Here is a 20,341-nt window from a genome sequence, read left to right as displayed (position 1 = left end):
AGAACGTATGTGATCTTCACTTCACTGATGGGCAGAAAGAAAAAGAACAAAAAGAAAAAAAATCAAGCAAATACAAGAGAGAGCTAAGAATTTCCCATAAGTCTCCGAGTAGTCAGAATTCACTGAACGACAGCTACCTCTGCCTATTAGATCAGCTTTTTCCATAGCTGGTCAGTTTGAAAACCTAAGGGGTCCTTTTATTTTGCTGGCAAAAATAGATGGAATTGTGCTGTCTGCGTCTGAAGTATTATGGTCAGTATAATGCCCTTGATTTGTTGGTTTGTTAGAAAAAAGTTTTACTGCTGTGAAAACAAACGTAATGGTAATATTTGAATAGTTGAATTTATAGGATATTGGAGATCACCTGCGTTTGTGATACTTTGAGAAACTAATAAAAAAGTTTGCTTATGGTAATAAAAAGTGTAGCATCAGCTGCACAATTATAGGTTAAATCACATATGAATCTAATGGCTTAAATAAGCTTAGCATACAATTTCTAAACATTTGACTGTTTGACCATTTGACCGTTTCATCCAAGAGATAAGTCATGCAAAGCCATATTTCTGAAGTGTTTGGTCTACAAATAAAATATAGATGGTAAACAACAGGACCCAACATAGACTCCTGAGGCACAATACTACCAGCATAGTTTAGGTTTTTGAACATTGACAGCACACAGATCTTAAACAGCACCAGAGTTAGCTGAAAAGCTAATTACATCTTTATTCCATGGGTTTGATGCAAAGAACAAGACACAAGACATAGACATATAAAAAAACATATCGAGACATATTGTATGATAAACAGAAAATAAATACATAATACAAATGTTAAAAGTGTACAAGAATAATGTTGTTAAATTTATAAATATATCAAAGATTGCAAAAGTTACATTTGACTAACGCTTATCAAGATTAGCCATTAAAAGAGACAACAGAAGATTCATGATTACAGCACTGATTTGCTTTAAGATAGTGTCAGTTTAGTTTTAATATGTTGTAAAATTAGATAATTGTTTAATACTAGGTGGTTGTGTAAGCTTGATGCTCTAACTGAAAACTGAAATTAACTTCGTAGTTGTAGAGTGAATATTTACAGTAGCAACATAAGACTTTTGGATTATATGTGAACAGAATTTTTAGTGTTGACAGCATTACTTTATCATTTGCAAAGGCATGTGTAATTAAGGGACTGCACTAATATAATATAGGACAAATACTGTAAGCTTGACTCCAAAAAATCTAGCTTGAGACATAGTGTACAGAATGAGGCCTAAAAATTTTAAAACCACAGATTACATTGGTAAAGGAAGTGAAATTACAACCTACATACTAATGGAGGGTGATATTTTCATGCAGTTTTCAACAAGAAGGACAGTTTTCTCTGTCAATCAAATATAAAACAAAAAAGAAATTATCAGTAAAAAAGTGAAGGGAAATGGGGGTGACTGCAGAGCTCATAAGGTACGATGTTTCTGTTATCGACCACCCTCCTGGGACTCGCAGGAATATTCAAGCCCGCTCCACCAGGGGGCGATGTTCCTGCGAGGTGCTTTATGTGCTGGGAACTTTCTATATGTACTGCTCATGCACTTGGAGGTGACTCAGAGGAGCAGGATCTTCAGATCCAAAGTCTACAGGTATGTGATTGGCACTGCATTAGACTAGTAAGCACATGACTATATCAGAAAACTGCCTGTGTGCCCCCAGTAAAAATAGAACTATTGCTGCAGGCTCATCTTGACACAGACAGTTCTAATGCACTCAGAGCCTCCTACAAAATATCGTTACAGAAAATGTCCACGCTTGAAATAAAAAGTCAGCTTTTTATCAGATATAACCATGGCATAGTACGGCTGTATTTCCTAATTGTCTTTTGAATTAAACCTGAATTTTATGCTCAGTGGCTTCACATACAGTAAACATTTAGAATCAAAATGCAAGATAACAAACGAGTAAGATTAATTCTGAAATAGGAGGAAAATATTATCTAAATTGCAGCAAGTCTGAAGATTTACAGTTAACTTGGTAGAAGCTGTACAAAAAATGTGACCGATTTCAACAGTAAATTAGGCACACTCTGTAATTTGCCATGCAAATTTTAAATTACTATTTAAGTTATTAAGTCATTCATTGTTATGATTAAATGCCATTAGACAAAACAAAACTATAAGGCATTAACCTGCCTCTTGAATTTAACAGTTCAGGGGGACTAAAATGCCACATGACATTCTGTAAATGAATAACCTGTGAACAATTACAAAAAGGTTTATATATGACATAAACTCGTAATGGATTTGGGGAATTAATCACCATCAAAAACAAACAAGCATTCAGTCAGGAGATGGGAGACAAATCAATTTGTAAGAAACTGACACTTTTTAATTATCAACAACCACAGTCTGTGCCCTCTCCTGCATTACTCAATAGGAAAGCTCTTGTTTCTGCACACTTGATACCCAATCAATTGCAAGCACTTCTGCTGCAGGCAAGGCTATCACTCTCAATACATCTGAATTTGGTATTTAATTATCAAAGTGTGCTGAAAACAAAAAAAATGATAGCTCTTAAAACACAAAACATTTATACAGTAAAATAATCTGCTATAACATGACATACTGAAGATGTATTGCATAGAGTCAGGTATTTATATTTTATAAATATAGTATCATATTAGTGAATACTTTAGTGTTAGGCACTGTTTGTTGTTCACTTATAATGTGTTATTAGCACCCCCTACGATATGGTATCACCAAACATTCCTTAGATGTCTAGAAATACAAAACAGATAAAAAAGACATCTGGACAGCAATTGGAGATGGATTCTGACTAATTGTGTTGTGACAGGGGTGTCTTTCACAGAATTCATTCACTTGTTTATGTTGGCATCTGTTACAGCAAAAATATCTGAATAGCAATTGTATGTCACTAATACATTTTTCTTCTGAATAGTAAATATATATTTTGTGGGTAAACAGATGGCATTTAAAAATATTCACTGATCTGTGGATATAAAATTTATAATTAAACCAACAGCAAACTGGCAGAGCAGAAATATTCTGAAAATGTAATGTAATTTGAAGGGAAGCCCCCATTCTAAATAAAAAACAATATCCTTAACTTGAAAAGTAAAGATTTTAGCTATGAGTTACAATTGAAACTATAACCTTGCTAGTATTCAAAATCACGCAAATGCTATTTCAAGAGATGGCTGTTAGCTTACACGTCATGTCTAGTTGAGGTGCAACCATCTCTGTTGGTTTTGAACCATATTTTTCACATTCATTGTAAAATGCATTGTTTCATTACCTGGGATCAAAACAGAACTTCCCAGGATATTTGCCAATGTGCATCTTGTCATGAATTAAAAAAATTCAATAATTGAAATAATGCTAAGAAACAGATGTTTTCCATTTGAAGGAAAAGTTTTATAAGTTAAACCTAACATACACTGTAAACACACTAATACACACCATTAAATCTTGTGAAGCCTTCACTGCATGCTTCAGGGGTGGGGAAGGCATTTTACTTTCCATGGAGGCTCCCACCTGAAAATCCCTGGGTGTGAGACCAGTCTGCAACATGGCAAAGTGCACTCACACACAGTGAAGGCTGCAGTGCGCTACAGTACACTGAGGAACACAGCTCTGAAGTGTTACTCCAAACACATCCAGGTCAAGTTGCTCGTCATCTGATTTTCATCGTTTTGGCCCAGTGAGGATCTCCGAGTTCGGAGCTGTGCGGGAACTATTTGACATTATTTTATTACAAGGGCACCGCAGCCTGGGAAAGAGGTGGCAGACACTCGTGGATGTGCAAGGAACTCTGCTGAACAACAGAACAGTCTTCCCCATCTGTAAGGCTGACTTTATAGATAATTCAGCAATTCACTTGATTTACATGCATTCTCTTCTACAGTATATACAGCATACAGTAACTGTGTGTTAAAAGAATTTGTTGAATGTTGTTTGAAAAATTATACAATTTTATAAACACCACTTACAGACTGCACTGTACTTCTGCTGAATGGATATTCATGAGTGACAGAATGCATATTACAAAATAAAGAATTTCAGCATACAGTACATATGATACCACGAAGTGCCTAAAAAGATTAACCTATTTCTTTCTATTGTCCATTCAATCCATTTATTGTAGACTGGGAAGTTTGGAGTAGGGAAAATAAGAACATAGGTATAAATTGTAAATAGTTAAACTAATGTGTAAATTAGAATATGCATGTATGCATGTACTGTATGCATATATTGAAAAAATATTTTTTTATTATTGTTATAGAAAATGTACGCTATAGGAAAAAGGTGAAACTGAAACTAAAATACATTTAATCAGACTACGCATATACTGTACTTTAATGTCTTTAGATAAAATTCACGGACCTGACATTCCACAGATATTTACTCTAGAATGTCAGTACTAAAAGCAATGACTGACATTAAAATGCCAAGGTCACTGCAGTAGCCAGAACTACATATGCAAGAGGAAAGACAATGGGAAAGATGTGTTAAGCTAATTCACTAGGTGCTGGGAGTAATATATTTTTTTAGGTATATACCTTGCGCCAATAAGAGACCACTGATGTCCCCAGTTTCAAAGGCTCAACAAACATAATGGTGTAATTTGTTAAAGGGCAGAAAGATTGCTGCATTAACACCTTGAACTAAATGTGGTGTCTATAATGTGTTTACCAGCACATAGAGATGCATGCTGTACTTCTCAATAGGGCACTCTGCCCATATGGCTTCACATTTGTCTGTTGGCACCTGATAAAATGACAAACACAGGGCAATCACCAGGTAACATGCAGTCCAATAATTAAAGGTTATGAAACCACTCCCAGCCTTTTCCCTGCATTTCTGAATAAATTATAAAAGACCAGCTTGCTGTCCCACTGGTACCAGGGAACAGATTGTTGGTGGAGGACTGTGTTTAGTGAACTTCAGGTTCTCTGCACTTGTATTGGCACAAGTCCGCTTACCACAACTGGCCTCATCGGAGCCATCAGCACAATCAGGATCCTCGTCGCAGACCCACAGCCTGGAGATGCAGTGCTTTGTGGTTTTGCACTGAAACTGCTCAGGCGAACAAGTGTTTTCCGCTGATGGGCAGTATTCAGATTCAGACCAGCAGCAAATAAGGGAACAGAATGCAAAGGAAACCAATGATGTGATATTAAACAACAGAACATGTATTTCAGAATTGAACATTTCATGTGAGGCTTTTTTAATTAAAAACACATAAAATAAAGGAAAATGATATTATATCTCACATACAATGCTAAAACATTAATAAGAAATGAAAATATTAAAACTTTATGAGCAGTCATTTTAGCAATATGTATTTTATTATTTTCATGTACTCTTATAGAACAAATCAATTCATGAGTGATTGTATTTTCATTTCTGAAATGCATTACTTTTCTTTGCAATTGCTCGGAAGACTTATTGGCCAAATAGGAAAATGTCCATACTTTCTGTAGAATTTTTTTTGTTTAATGTACTGTTATGTTGTAAGCTTTAATGAAAATCTATAATTAAGATCCTTAGTAGAATCTCCCATCTTTGGTGCAGTACAACTATTACATAAACTACTGGTGTACATAAACTACTGCTGCATTTGGTCTTGTGTCATAGTCTAATCTGCACCCCTGGCTAATTCTCACTGCTGTGCATTTTAACCTGGCACATACTCATCCCCTAGTGACAGTTAGCCTAGGCAAAGCATCACCCCTTTAGGACAACTGGAATCCCAGGTGAGATCTCACCCCACGCTGAACAGCACACTCTGTGCAAACAGCCACAGGCTGCGTCTCACACTGGAGCATGTGCTTCACATGTTTATGGAAATGAACCTACTGGGGTAAATTTGCCAAGGCTTAAAATCTCAGGTGCTGAGCATTAGCAGAGGGGTGAGAAGGAGCCAGGCATAAAGAGTAAACAGAAATTGCACTTCCAAAATATACTTTTAACCGTTATTAACACGAGTCTGTCCCTTGAGCATCCGTCTAAATAACACTTTATGTCACATATCACCTCAACATGCCAGCAATACAAAGGGACTGAGAACTTCATTTAGCTGAACAATAGGGAGAGAAAAATTCTTCAGTATTAAACTCATCAGTATTACAGCAGACAGATTAAAGAAAAACAAACCTTGCATAAACTCCTCTGATCTGCTTTGTACCAAAGATTACGATTTTATAAAAATATATACAGTGAAGTACTGGAATCTGATTAACAAATACTTTTATTGTTTTTTTGTACATGGAGAGAGGAGATTGTTGCAGTGTAAGAACACATACAGTCTTCAGTTACGCACATTGAGCCCTGGCACCCTGTGTCTCTAAAACAGTCATCTTTCATTTATTCTTTAATCCACATCATTTATTGATACCTCTTTATTGTCAACAATATCTTTTGTTTACCCAGCTAACTATAGACTTGTAAACTAACAAGTTCAAGATACAATGCCCTGTTACTTTTGCAGATTTGTAATTGCAGAGCTGAAGCAGGTGCATAGCATTCAAACCACCTACTGTATACATGAAGTACCGTGCCTATATTCTTTATAGTTATGATATATGTAAGGCAAAATATTCAGTGGCAAAGTTTAAAATCTAATATATTTCACCCTTTTACTTTAAAAGAATGAGCTCCAATCTACTGACCCGTGAAACAGGTTTAGTATTCTTAGTTTAGGCCCTTACAGCTTTCAATCACATAGTATGTGTGTGTTGTCCATTTTTTTCCTATTAAACAAACTGGCAATGTTTATAAAAAGAAGAAAGCCTGTCTATCAGGCACTCAGCTAATCTCCTTTAGATTAATGAGAAACAGAAAAAACGGAAAGGGAAAAGATCTCTTACGACAATCTGTTTCATCCTCCCCATCTCCACAGTCATCCTGTCCATTGCATCGTAGATTTAAGGGGATGCACTTCTGTTTCTGTGTACATTTAAACTGACCCGAGAGACACATGTAAGTATCTGAAAATAAAAGATAGCATATTGATGTTAAAATGAAAAATGAAGCACTCCTTGTTTTGTTTACTTCAAATAAATTTAGATAACTTGATGAATCAGGAACAGTAAAGATGATATAAAAATGGGACTTTATGCCAGTCATTATTTCAGTCTTTGCTTTAGATTTGCACATATTTTAAATAAGTAAGTTAAAAAAGAAGCTTGTACAAGAAATAGCTTACATACAGTACATGTAGCAGCAGCCATATCACCCTGCAACTCACAACTGCCAACTCATCGAAGCTCAGCAGGTGTGAGTCTGGTCAGTACCTTGATGGGAGACCTCCTGGGAAAAACTAAGGTTGCTGTTGGAAGAGGTGTTAGTGGGGCCAGCAGGCTGTGCTCACCCTGCGGTCCATGTGTGTCTGAATGCCCCAGTATAGTGACGGGGACACTATACTGAAAACAGGCTCCGTCCTTCGGATGAGATGTGAAACCGAGGTCCTGACTCTCTGTGGTCATTAAAAATCCCAGGGTGTTTCTCGAAAAGAGTAGGGGTGTAACCCCGGAGTCCTGGACAAATTTCCCATTGGCCCTTACCAATCATGGCCTCCTAATAATCCCCATCTACGAATTGGCTACATTACTCTGCTCTCCTCCCCACTGATAACTGATGTGTGGTGAGTGTTCTGGCGCACTATGGCTGCCTTTGCATCATCCAGGTGAATGCTGCACATTGGTGGTGGTAGAGAGGAGTTTCTGGATACTCCACTCAAAGCGCTATATAAGTGTAAGCAATTATTATTATTATTATTATTATTATTATTATTATTATTACATTCATTTAACAAATTCACAACATCCAGTACAAGTGGCAGTTCTGGATAGCTGTGTTGGGGGTGAAACAGACTGTATCAAAAGGTCATACATATGTAATATATTACAACTATTTGCTCATCATCTAAGTTTTTAGAGGCGATATAGACACCGCTTCTCACGAAAATAGGGATGTTCATCCCTCCATTATCAACAAGTAATTTATTCATGGTAAGGGTCGTACAGTAGCAACAAAAAGGTCACCATGGACCAGTAGTCCATCAAAGATAATCCTCATGACATTGAGATTACAGAAATCTACAGCTTTTTATGGACTACTGTATGCCTGTTGTTTTGTTTTTTTTTGATGCAGTGGCCCACGCTAATTTATGCTACTGACTCTTTTATCCAAAGAGACTTTCATTTGCACCCATCTGTACTGCTAGGTATTATGCTGGAGCAAATCAGGTGAAGCACCTTGCAAAAGAGTACATCAGCACTGTCCCATCTAGGCATTGAACCCACATCCTATGCATTATCATATCCACTAACACTGCCCTATATGCTCTCTAGCTATTCATTTAGCAATATCCATCTCTGCATTCTTTACCAGGGAGAAAGTTACGCAGTAACATGTACATTTAAACCAGCAATCTGAAGAAGAAAGAAGGTTATTATAAAATCAGGAAAATCATGTTGAACATAGCTGAAAACAAGCTGCAATCAGTCAGGTAGATGATCTGTACAGAAAGAGATGACATTTAAAAAAATGCGAGCATTGCTTCTTACCACAATTGGCTTCATCAGAATTATCCCCACAGTCATTCTCTCCATCACATATAAAAGGAGGAAGGGCACAGAGCCCAGTTCCACACTGGAAGCGCCCAGGCTGACATATAAATTCAGCTGTAAAAATGAAACTGACATTAACCCCAGTTGACTTTATAACCATCTCCATCTGATGTGTGAGTCACTTTCAGTGGTAAACAATGTAAAAGTAGAGAACTAGTTCCCTGTAGCATGTGTGTGATGTGGGCTTGTTTTACATGTGTTTTACATAGTAATGTTATTTATAGTTAGATGAAAGATCACACGCAAAACTGTACACAACATCTTATGAATCACTAGGTGGCGATATTGTGCATTCCAAAAATGTGATCTCTGATCTTCCATCTATCTTTGCTATAAAATGAATAGCCATTTTAACTAGTGGGTAAGCATGTACTGTACACATGTGTGTACAGTATTTTAATAACTAAATAGAATAGATGAATAAACAAAGTATTGGTAGTTCATTTAGACAAGTGTCCAGGATTCTTATTCTTAGAACAATTAAGCACCATCAAACAGGAAGTAACGTTCTTGCAATATACTTGAGTGCTTGTTTAGGCCCTAAAGAATTTGCTTTGTCAAAGACATCATATCTGTTTTTTATTTTCCTTCCACAACAAATTTGACATAGGCCTTTCCAACTTTAGTAATGCTTAATAATAAGATTCCTTCTGAAAGAATAGAAATTAGAAATGAGAGGTAATCCAAACATACACTAAAATTGACATTATTCATAATCATAGTTCCTTGCGTTTGTGTACGGGTGAGCAGGTGACACATGGCAGCCGTTCTTTGCCAGCAGCCAGGCTTTCCCAGTTTGAGAGACTCTGAAAAGGGCCGACATACCGAGTACAATATTTTCAGGTGCCAGCTCAGGTATGCCTGACAGGACTTGCGGACCAGCTGTGGAGGGTTACTCATTTTGATATTTTAAAGTTTCCAAGAGCATATGAAAGCAAAAGAGCATGTGGAGCCTATAGTTGTGTTTTAGTATTCATATTTATGGTACTGTCTTTTAAAAGCACAGTTGCCATGTTTATGTCATACTAAATAGTTAGAACTGCATTAAACAATTATGTAACTATGCTTTCTGATATATACAATATACTTGATTTGTTCTAAAATAATAATAAAATGCTTCAAACCTGTATTTCCTTTTTTTGTTCTGATGAGTCACTTTTTGGCACACTTCAGAGATCTGGCCATTTGATTAAAAATCTTTCCCACTAAACTAATACAGTACAGTGACCTAAAATGATCTTTTTTAATCAAACTTTAAAAAATAAGTAATTACAGTATGACCCTTCTTTTACCTTTGAGCAAGGAGCTCCTGCTAATTAGACTGAGAAAAAAAATAGTCTTCTGTGATATATGATATATCTACAGTATCAATCATATATGATACATGTGTAGATATGACTATCTAAATTACTTCATACAACATTCATATACTTTCTTTGGAGATTCCATCTATTTTCATCTATCAGTTCATCTACCTTGCCCCACGAATGGATATAGTATATAAAGTTACACAGAGTTACTCACGACAGTCCTCTGGCTCATCTGACCCATCGCCACAGTCATCCACTGTATCGCACTTCCACCAAAAGGGAATGCATTCATCAGTCCCACAACGAAACTATACACCAACAAAGCACAGTAAAACACGATTGTAATCATATCAAAGCATATATTTCACAAAAACCATTGCTGTGCAGAGACCTTTTTTCAACAAAAGAAATAAAAGCAGGGGAACCACAGGCTTATTTACAGGTATAAATCTTCAATAAAACATCTGCTTGATCAAACAAGGCCACAAAAACTGCTTTTATTTGATAATAAATAACTTCACTTTGCATCTTCATCCTCCTAAAACCAGGTAATGAGAATGCACTGGTCTGGATATCATAGAAGACTATAAGCAATTGAAAATGATGGAAATGTTCTGACACAAACCTGACTGGCTGTACAGTTGGATAAGCAGGTCCTGTTATCAGCAGCAAGATAGAAATTTGTGGGACAGGCACATTTATAACCTCCGCTGGGAGACAGCAAACACAAGTGACTGCATCCTCCATTTGTTACTTGACACGGGTGTTTAGGCACTGTACATTTGGATGGAAAAAAAGAATTTTACCCTAGTGCTTTAATGTTACCTTAAATACAGTATAAGTTTTAAAATGATAATTATTGGTATACAGTAATCTTCCCATAGCTATTTTTAGATGAGACTGAATGCTACCTGTTGTTCAGCTCTGAAATTTGAACTAATAGAATAGAAAGGCGATTACCATCAGGCTGCCTGAAGGGATGGTACACCTGTATGTCTGTTATAGCTTGCCAAGAGCTCAGCAGCGATATGCTCTCCGCTCCCGAGGTCTTGTGCGCTCGGTGGAGAGATTTGGATTTCCCATCTGTCCAATAGACGTAGTCTTCAAACAGTGTTAGCCCCATCACCCCTTGAATGTCTTGATTAGGAACTGTAATAGGAGGCAGCAAGATTAATCATCAGCTCTGGAAAAAAGCCAGATGGAATATTCAATACTGCACGGGCCAACAGATACAGCACACGTTTTCTTCTGAATAACTGCTGTGATGACCTGTCAGGCCCCGGAGGTTCTTTATTACTGGTTAGGGGAATTTAAGACTGAAAGCTAGAGTCCTACTTGTGGGGTGAAGCCAAGCTCAGAACCAGAAAGCACAGAATTATTGCTAATGAGAAGCTGTTCTTGGAACCAGATAAACAAAATGCTTACAATGTAAAAGTGAAACAATGCTTTGAATTTCAATGTCTTTTAATTTCATTCTGAGGCAATTGGTAGATTTGCTTATTATACATAAGGGTCCTATTTGTTACAAAAGCAGGATGGGATATAAAAATGCTAATGACTGTTATTAAAAAAAATCATAGTGAGAGAAACATTTAATTTATTCTCTACACAAATGAGCTGCATGGCAGGAAAAGACAGAAAGAGTCAATTAGCATCATTGCCAGTCTCACTGTTTGTAGAAAACTCAGTGTGACTCAAAGCAGAAGTAATTTAATAGAACTTTCTGAAGTTAATGTTTTTGTATGGCTTGCTTTTAGCAAGATTAATGGCAAAAATCAAGGTCTGCATTATGTTATTTTATAGCTGGTAGTCAAATGTTTTAAATCAATAATTGTAACAATTGTGTCACTTTAAGATGGATGAAAAATATTACTCATAAACAGGGAAAGAAAATCTGAGGAAGTGTTGTTGTCCTGGTGTATAAGACCTAGGTACTTCACATTACTGAAAAAAAAGACAGATCATTAAAACTATCACTGAAGCATTTTTACATGAAAAATGTATATACAGTATGTTATTTTACTGCTGTATCATAACATAATATGAATCTGGACTGTTTCTTCAGTTTTTAGTATTAGTCATTTTTTAAGTTACAGCGAATTATTTTTTCTCTTTCTTCCACTCAGTCAATGTTTATTTCAGCTATAGTTACTATTACCATGAGCTAAATATATGAATTATTATTACATTTAAGCAAGTGACGATGACCTCAACAAGTTCAAGGTAATAACATCATACTGTATAATAAGCGCTGTGCTGTGCAGTGCCAAGGAGCGCTTAATGAGAATGTACTGTCTGAATATCACCAGTCTGAACAGGTCAGTTATCACAACTGATGCTACTGTAAATGAAACCTTTTTGAAGATACTTGGTTATATGTTATACGTTATGTTATATGCTACAGTATATATTAGCTGTCCCCAAATGAGAAAGAACATACAGAACAGGACTCAGGCAGCAAGGACAAATAGCTGGTCTGTCCCTTGTTAGATTTAGTAAGGAGAAAACACTGCTGGTATTGACAAGCTGTGCTTGACCATTGTACAACTTCTGCCTTGCTGAGAGTACGGTCATACAGTACAACACTATTCAAGTACCTTCATGAGTTAATCCTTAAACAAACCCTTAGTTACCATCTCATAAGAAGTTTGCTGTATACTGTCTATGATGCCACTTTAATCATGTTTTTTGATGTGACAGGTTAATTTAGTAGCTGCGAATGTAATGTCTTAATTATGAAAAAGCAACACATTTATTACAGAATGAAACATATAAAATACTTATGCAATCAAAAGCTATCTCAATAGGTTATTGATCATTATAAGGGTTTAATTATTCCCAATCACATTCTAATAATACTATTGTATATCAATAGATTCCATATTAAGCCATAAGAGTTACCATTATAGCTGACTGAAAACAAAGCTGCTGATTTAAATGACATAAAGTTAAAGCAATGCACTGTGACATCCAGGAAGAAAATATATTTGTGAATTAAAGTATAATGTATTAAAGTATAATACCATGCTGAAAGATTTCTAAGACATTATAACTTCATTTTAGTACTGTTCATACAATTTATCTCACTTGTAACATGACCTGTCATAAAAGTTGGACAGAGAGAACTGATTTGTTCCCTGAAAAAAACTGTGCTTGACAGATAATCTTTGATTTTATTTTGGCACTGAACAAGATTGTGCTGACATGAATGTTCTTGATTGTGTTACACAGAAACAGATATTGTGGAATCTTAGCTCTGTACTGACTGAAGTGTAGCTCAGAGGTATTGGCTATACATGGAGCTCACCACCTCTATTGCATATGATCAAGCAGTTATTGTGGAGCCAAACTTTACAAAAGCTGAAAATTAAAAGATGAGATTGTCAGTTCCTCAAATTTCAAGAAATAAAATCACATTACTGGTGAAAAAAGGGAAAGACAGACACTCCCAAGAAAGATAAAATCCCTAAAGGACAGCAAGTCTAATGAATACCAATTCTAGCTGAATTTATAAAGATAAATTAATCTTTCTTTACAGCTCAGTCTAACCGTAATAAAACAGACTGAGCTGTAAGGGACAATATCATCCATCATTTGAGGCTATACTGCAGAACATTTTGAAACAGATACAGTAGGCCCAATTAAGGCCCATGGTAATTTTAACAGGAAAAAAAGAGGAAACATACAGCCTTGGAAAGTTTTATGAAATGCATGGTAGAAAAAATACCCAGACACTTACAGTCATGTGAAAAAGAAAGTACACCCTCTTTCAATTCTATGGTTTAATATATCAAGACATAACAAAAAATCATCTGGTCCTTGCCAGGTCCTAAATTAGGTAAATCTAACCTCAGGTGACAAACAACACATAACAGATTCCACTATGTCAGTATTTATTTAACAAAAAATAAGCCAACATGCAGAAGCCATGTGTGAAAAACTAAGTACACCCCGTGATTCAGTAGCTTGTAGAACTTGAAAAACTTGAAATACTCGTTTTCTGTATGGGTTTATCAGACTCTCACATTATTTTGGTGGAATTTTCTGCATCTCTTCTTTACAACATTGCTTCAGCTCATTGATGTTTGAGGGCATTCGATCTATGCACAGTTCTCCTAAGGTCCCGCCACAGCATCTCAATGGGGTTGAGGTCTGGACTTTGATTTGGCCATTCCAACACCTTGATTCTTTTCTTTTGCAGCCATTCAGTTGTAGATTTGCTGGTGTATCAATCATATATGATTGTCCTGCTGATGACCCAATTTTGGCCAAGCTTTGGCTGTTAGACAGATGGCCTCACATTTGTCTCTAGAATACAAGGTATGTCTCTAGAATTTGGTATAAAGAGGAGTTCATGGTTGACTCGATGACTGCAAGGTGCCCAGGTCCTGTGGCTGCAAAACAAGTCCAAATCATCACCCCTCCACCACCGTGCTTGACGGTTGGTATGAAGTGTTTGTGGTGCTACGCTGTGTTTGGTTTTCGCCAAACATGGCGTTGTGCATAATGACCAAACATCTCCACTTTGGTCTCATTTGTCCAAAAGACATTGTTCCAGAAATCTTTGGTTTGTTCAGATGCAACTTTGCAAACCTAAGCTGGGCTGGCATGTTCTTTTTGGAGAGAAGGGGCTTTCTCCTGGCTACCCTTCCTTGAAAGCCATACTTGCTCAGTCTTTTTCTGATGGTTCATACTGTCATGAACTTTAACATTTAACATGTTAACCAAGACCTGTAGATCCCTAGATGTAGCTCTTGGGTTCTTTGCAATTTCTCTGAACGTTATACAGTCTGACTTTGGGGTGAATTTGCTGGGACACCCACTCCTGGGAAGATTGGCAACTGTCTTGAATGTTCTCCATTTGTAAATAATCCTTCTCACTGTAGAATGATGAATTTCAAATTGTTTGGAAATGGCCTTATAAACCTTCCCAGATTGATGGGCAGCAACAATTGCATCTCTGAGTTCATTGCTGATGTCTTTTCTCCTTGGCATGGCGTTAACACACACCTGAATGCTCCAGACCACCAAACTGCCAAAAGTTCTGCTTTTATAAAGGTGGTCATACTTCCTGATGATCAAATGCATTGATTAGCAGCACCTGGCTGCTAATTACCTTATTCCTATGGAAGCAGTAAGGGTGTACTTAATTTTGGCTTACTCTTTGTTGAATAAATAATGACATAGTGAAATCTGCTATGTGTTGTCTGTTATCTGAGTCTAGATTTGTCTAATTTTAGAAGTTGGTGAGGACCATTGACGATTGTTATTTAAGCCCTGATATGTAAAACCATTGAATTGAAAGAGGGTGTACTTTCTTTTTCACATGACTGTACATGTTACGCTCTTCCCAAAAACATTTTTGGTAAGGAACCCTAAAATCAACATTTAAGTCTTAAGAAGATGTTCACCAGGATAATAGCACATGACAAACTTTCCTACATACAAACACAATGAATACCCCACAATAAGCTACTGTAATTGCATTATTACTAATTAATGAAACTATATTTATTTGATGAACTTGCTAAAAAAAACAAGTAAGCACTTATAGAGGATTGTTTTAAAACAGTTTGATCAAAAATTGAGATTAAAAATGTTTTTCCATCTTGATACTAAAAACACAGAAGAACACAAACCAGATACTAACAGCACAGATGCAAAACATACAAGTGATGTCTCTCAAGACATTATTGTGAACAATCCCTTTAGAGGTACATCTATAATCATACTTGTCTTGAACACATTTGTATTGTAGACCAGTTGAAAAGGATGTCTATTTGACTATAAATAGAAAAAGAGATCATGAACTATGAAACAATTTGCTAATGAAAGACAGAGATGCCGTTTCTAGATCTAAGATATTATATGACATGCATATAAAACTGATAAGGATAGTATCATTGGTATTCAGATTTAAGAAATCTCTAGGCAAGGTCTGGAATTATTTTTGGGGTACACTGTTGCTTAGGGGTCTCAATGAGGAATCAAACCCTAATATAATGATTTAAAGTTGTATGTTCAATTGTACTTGGCTGGTTCTTAATTGAACCAACTGGATGTAAATATGATGACACTGTCACAATGTTATTGAAATCTACATAATGTTTCCATATGACCATACCTGTTTAACTGTAAAACTGATAGTGATCACTAATACTTTTAATAGAGAATTCACTGACTTAATATTGTTAATTCCTAGGTTTATTTGATAATTAAGAGCCTATCATGAGGTTGTGTGAATCAACTATAGACCTGATTTCTGCACAACAGTAATCCTTGAATTGTTTTTATTTTATGTACTGTATATATTAAACAAGAGATTTTCTTGTATCTAGATAAAGATCTTGTGGAGATCAAATGTTGATTCTTGATCAAATATCTTAAAACGTTTTTTTTTGCAATGTAAGTGAGGGGGTTTTATGTGTTTTTCATGATTTTTGTTACAAAAAACGTATTATTGTTAATAGCTATTGTTTACTTAATTATAAAATCATACACGCGGTAGGACACTGTACACATAGAATATGTTTTAACTGCATTTCAATTTTAGAAATGTCAAGATTGCTGTGAAATGTTCTCTTACCCTTGTACCGTTTGGATCCATCCAAGTTAGAAAACAAGACATGATTGTCATCTGCCCAGTACAGCCTCTTGTTGACATAGTCAATCATTAAAGCTGCTGGCCTTGAGACTTCTGTGTCAATTATCACATTCTGATTGGTACCATCCATACCTATGCGCCCGATGTGAGGGTATTCACAACAGTCAATCCAGAACACATACCTTTGACAAGCAAAACAGAGATATTCATCAGTTCACACAGTTTTCTAATAATTAAAATACAAATTTAGGATGTCTTTCCATATTCAAAATATTCACAGTCACGGTCATTGGCAGCAACGAGACTCTTTTCTAAAGTGCTTTGAAAATATTTTCTTGCTTCATTGCACATGGGCAATAGGGACAGATTTCCAACTTTGTTTTTGCTTAAGCAAAGGTAGGAAGAAATATCTTTCCTAATATAATTCACACGAGTATTAATGAGTTTACTACTGTAAAACAGATTTCCTAGGGGCTCAGAGACCAGATGAAAACAAGCAGTCTGTACAGCTTTAGGAATTCACGTATTGCACACTCTTCCTCTGTTAACTGAGGATTATAATGTGACAGGGGGAATGCCTACCAGCCTTCTGAGATCTTATTAACTATCTGTTTTTTTACTTGCAAAAAAATATATTCATTTTTTTAATTGGAGTTTAAAAAAACTAAAGTATTTAATCTGAGATCCAGGTTAATTACATTGGGAAAATGATACTAATGAACAGCTAAACACTAATGATAGCTTAAAAGGGATGTCAAAGTGCACATCTTTTATTTTATTAATGCAATTTCATCATTTCACATCCTGTGTGACCCTTTGTATTCTTCTGAAAAAAAGTAATGCTCAGAATTTGTAGATAATCATTTGGGGATAGTGGTCAGCATTTCTATCCCGTCTTTCACACGACAATTAAATCAAACAAAAAGTCTGCTAAAATAATCACAGGACATCACATGACAATAAGTAGATAGTATGTTACGTACCCTGACTGAGTATCCAAAGCCAAATCTTTTGGGTTCTTTAGACCAGAGCTCACGAGGATTGTAGGATACAATCCATTGACTTTAGAGACCTCCAATGTCTTTTTCTCTGTGTCACTCCAATATAGGTTTTTCCCAATCCAGTCAACTGCCAAAGCACTTGGGACTGCTGAGCGATGAACTACCTGAGAAGATAACAAGAAACATGAGTATGCACAGAGGAGAAGACAAAGACAGCAGGGCTACTTTCAGCTTCTAGGAAAATGAATTGTAAACTGTGGCCTGAAGCTGATACTCATTTTGGAGTCCTTTGCCATCATTAAATATTCATATCAATTCATTTACAACACTTTTTTAATTAACATACATTTGATTTGAGTTGAATTGCTTCTTCTGTGTCACTGTATAATACATTAAAACAGCATTTTTCAACATCTACTATCTTTTGCTTTGCATTTTTGCATCAAGACCTGAATTCAAATAGTTTTAGCTGCATTTTAAAGATGTATAGTCAGTTAGAGAAACAAAATATTTAAAAATTGTCACAATCACTATTCAGATAGTAAGTTGAAAAGCAAATGAAAACCTTGCTTTCGCCATGCTGACTGTTGCAAATGTAAATCTCCTTACAGTAAAATTACATTAAATAAAACCTCTAAAATAATATCTCTGTAAACGATCCTTTTTTTCACCAAATGCAGCGTAAAGGTTGTTTTCTGCCATGTCAAATATTTTCCAAAAGTGTTCTTATTTCAGCATAAATGGCACTCAAGTCTAGAAATGGAACAGTAGGAAAACTGTTTATTCAGGTAGACCAGCTAAATCGTTTCAGTATTACTACAGGACTGCAGTTTCCAGTAGGGAGATTGAGCTTTTTTTAATTCTGTTGAGAAAAAGTAAACTTGGGGAGTTTGGGCTCCCTTGTGGTTTCCTGCTGTACTCATTCACAGGGCCATTCTAAACAATTTCAGGAAGCTTTCCCTGAAGCAGTAATTATAAACAGCACTGCTTTTAAAATAAAAAAAAATGACAGCATGCGAATTCTCACTCCTGGAATAACAAACCTCAGCATGAGTAAGGAACTAATTGTTGAAGACCAGCTTTGAGCACCAGAGATGGTATTATCATTTTTGCTGTCCCTTTATAAATACTTAAAGGGACAATCCACATCATTACAGAAATCAGTCAATATGTGTCATAAATCATTAGTCATTCAATAGCATACAACTGGGTTAAAAGATTACAGAACTGAGGAAAAAAATTATTCAAGGCCTTAAAGAAGAGCAGCAGAACTGCATTTTAAATTTTATTGTGAAAAGAAACTAGGAAGCCAGAAGAAAGATACTCATAAAAAGTTTGAATGAAGATCTGAGTATCTGCGTTCTGAGCATATTTGCAACTTATCAAAAACAAGTAGTTATGTCGGCAAAAACTGCATTACACTAGTCAAGCCTGGAGAAAACAAACACATGTTTTAGCTTCTCTATCTCAGACTGGAAGAGATGTGAAGATAATATATTAAAAATCAAATACAGAAACAGATACAAGGGAATTACAAAAAGACGTAGATAAAATCAAGCTTTCAACAGACAGAAAGTGATTTTTAACATTAATACATTAAGTGCAAAGTGTTACACACTATCACAATATTATTGATTTAAATTAAAATGGGCATTTGATCCATAGGGTACTCCTCAATCAGTATTATCCCTTTATCTGCACTCTTTTACATTCCTTTACCAGTTTTCAATCCAAAGACAGGCATTACCTGGAAACCCAATCACCTGCAATTTGAGTATTAATCTGATGAAGAACATTATCAAAAGCCTGCTGAAAATCAGTATTAAACACCTACTCCGTGTAATCCTTAAAATACTGTAGGTTGACAATTTTATACAGGTATTTTTAATGAACCAGTGCTTAAAAAACACAGAGCACAGCAAGGAGAGGCCAGAAACACAGGACTGTTTGTTTTCTGTCCTGGACAGGATGCCCACCACACTGCAGTGCTTCAGGGGACAACAGAATTCAATGCAGCCTATCAGGATCTTTCTGGGAGCTGGGGAAGCTGGAAAGACAGCTCTACACTGACACAAACCCTGGACCTTGGAGCTGCAAGACAGTAGTGTTCACCACTACATCCTCTTTTACAGCGCACAGAGTCCTGTACACTGTGACCAGATTTGGTCATCAAACCACAAAGAGGATATTATAGATTTGCAATAGTTCAGAGAGGAACAACAAGAATTATTCTGAGACTCAGAAAATTGTTGCATGTTGAGATGAATCTCTTCAGTCCAAAGGTGATAAAAGAGATTTGATCTAAGTATATACTGTAAGTCCCTAAGGAGTACAGTCAAGCCAGGAGACTACAGTATGTCAAATTCATTACAGAAACAAGCATACATTTTTACAAAAAAGTAATCAATTTCAGATAAACACAATCCTATGTGAATTGCCCTCCATTCCTTTGTAATATTTGTTAAGTTCTTATGTTTTTAGTAGTGCTGTAGATAAATCAGAGCAAACATAATAGGAAAAAATAGAAATAATATTGAACTATGATTACACTCTTCCTATAGACCATAATGCATTATAATAGTCCTCATTGGTTCTTACAGAATGATAAAAGACATTCCAACCACTGTCTACGCCTTATAGCTCCAGACTAATGGTTTGGTTTGTAATTCTAGACTATAATAACAATACTTTTGGTCTAATAACTTCTTATGTATTACAACCATTTTTAAACAGTTTAGCTACAGGCAGGACAAAACCAATATCTCAGATGTAAATATGAG

The 20,341-nt window shown here is 35.9% G+C and overlaps 1 protein-coding gene across 4 annotated transcripts in view; it reads right to left on the bottom strand.

Moving 5' to 3' along the window:
• LOC148649503 (low-density lipoprotein receptor-related protein 1B-like) overlaps positions 1–20,341 on the bottom strand; it is a 469,917-nt gene that overhangs the window by 67,396 nt on the left and 382,180 nt on the right. For all 4 annotated transcript variants that reach the window (XM_088606296.1, XM_088606292.1, XM_088606294.1 and 1 more), the window contains 8 exons: positions 17,544–17,725; positions 16,543–16,742; positions 10,917–11,105; positions 10,582–10,730; positions 10,171–10,264; positions 8,584–8,700; positions 6,883–7,002; positions 4,996–5,115 (listed from right to left, as the gene is read on the bottom strand). In XM_088606296.1, the coding sequence (XP_088462422.1) occupies positions 4,996–5,115; positions 6,883–7,002; positions 8,584–8,700; positions 10,171–10,264; positions 10,582–10,730; positions 10,917–11,105; positions 16,543–16,742; positions 17,544–17,725 (1,171 nt within the window). The remainder of the gene's footprint in view (positions 1–4,995; positions 5,116–6,882; positions 7,003–8,583; positions 8,701–10,170; positions 10,265–10,581; positions 10,731–10,916; positions 11,106–16,542; positions 16,743–17,543; positions 17,726–20,341) is intronic.

This window comes from Lepisosteus platostomus, chromosome 14 (assembly GCF_059453375.1).
Source record: "Lepisosteus platostomus isolate fLepPlt1 chromosome 14, fLepPlt1.hap1, whole genome shotgun sequence".
In the NCBI taxonomy this organism is placed as follows: Eukaryota; Metazoa; Chordata; class Actinopteri; order Semionotiformes; family Lepisosteidae; genus Lepisosteus; species Lepisosteus platostomus.
This window is presented reverse-complemented; position numbering and strand designations above follow the sequence as displayed.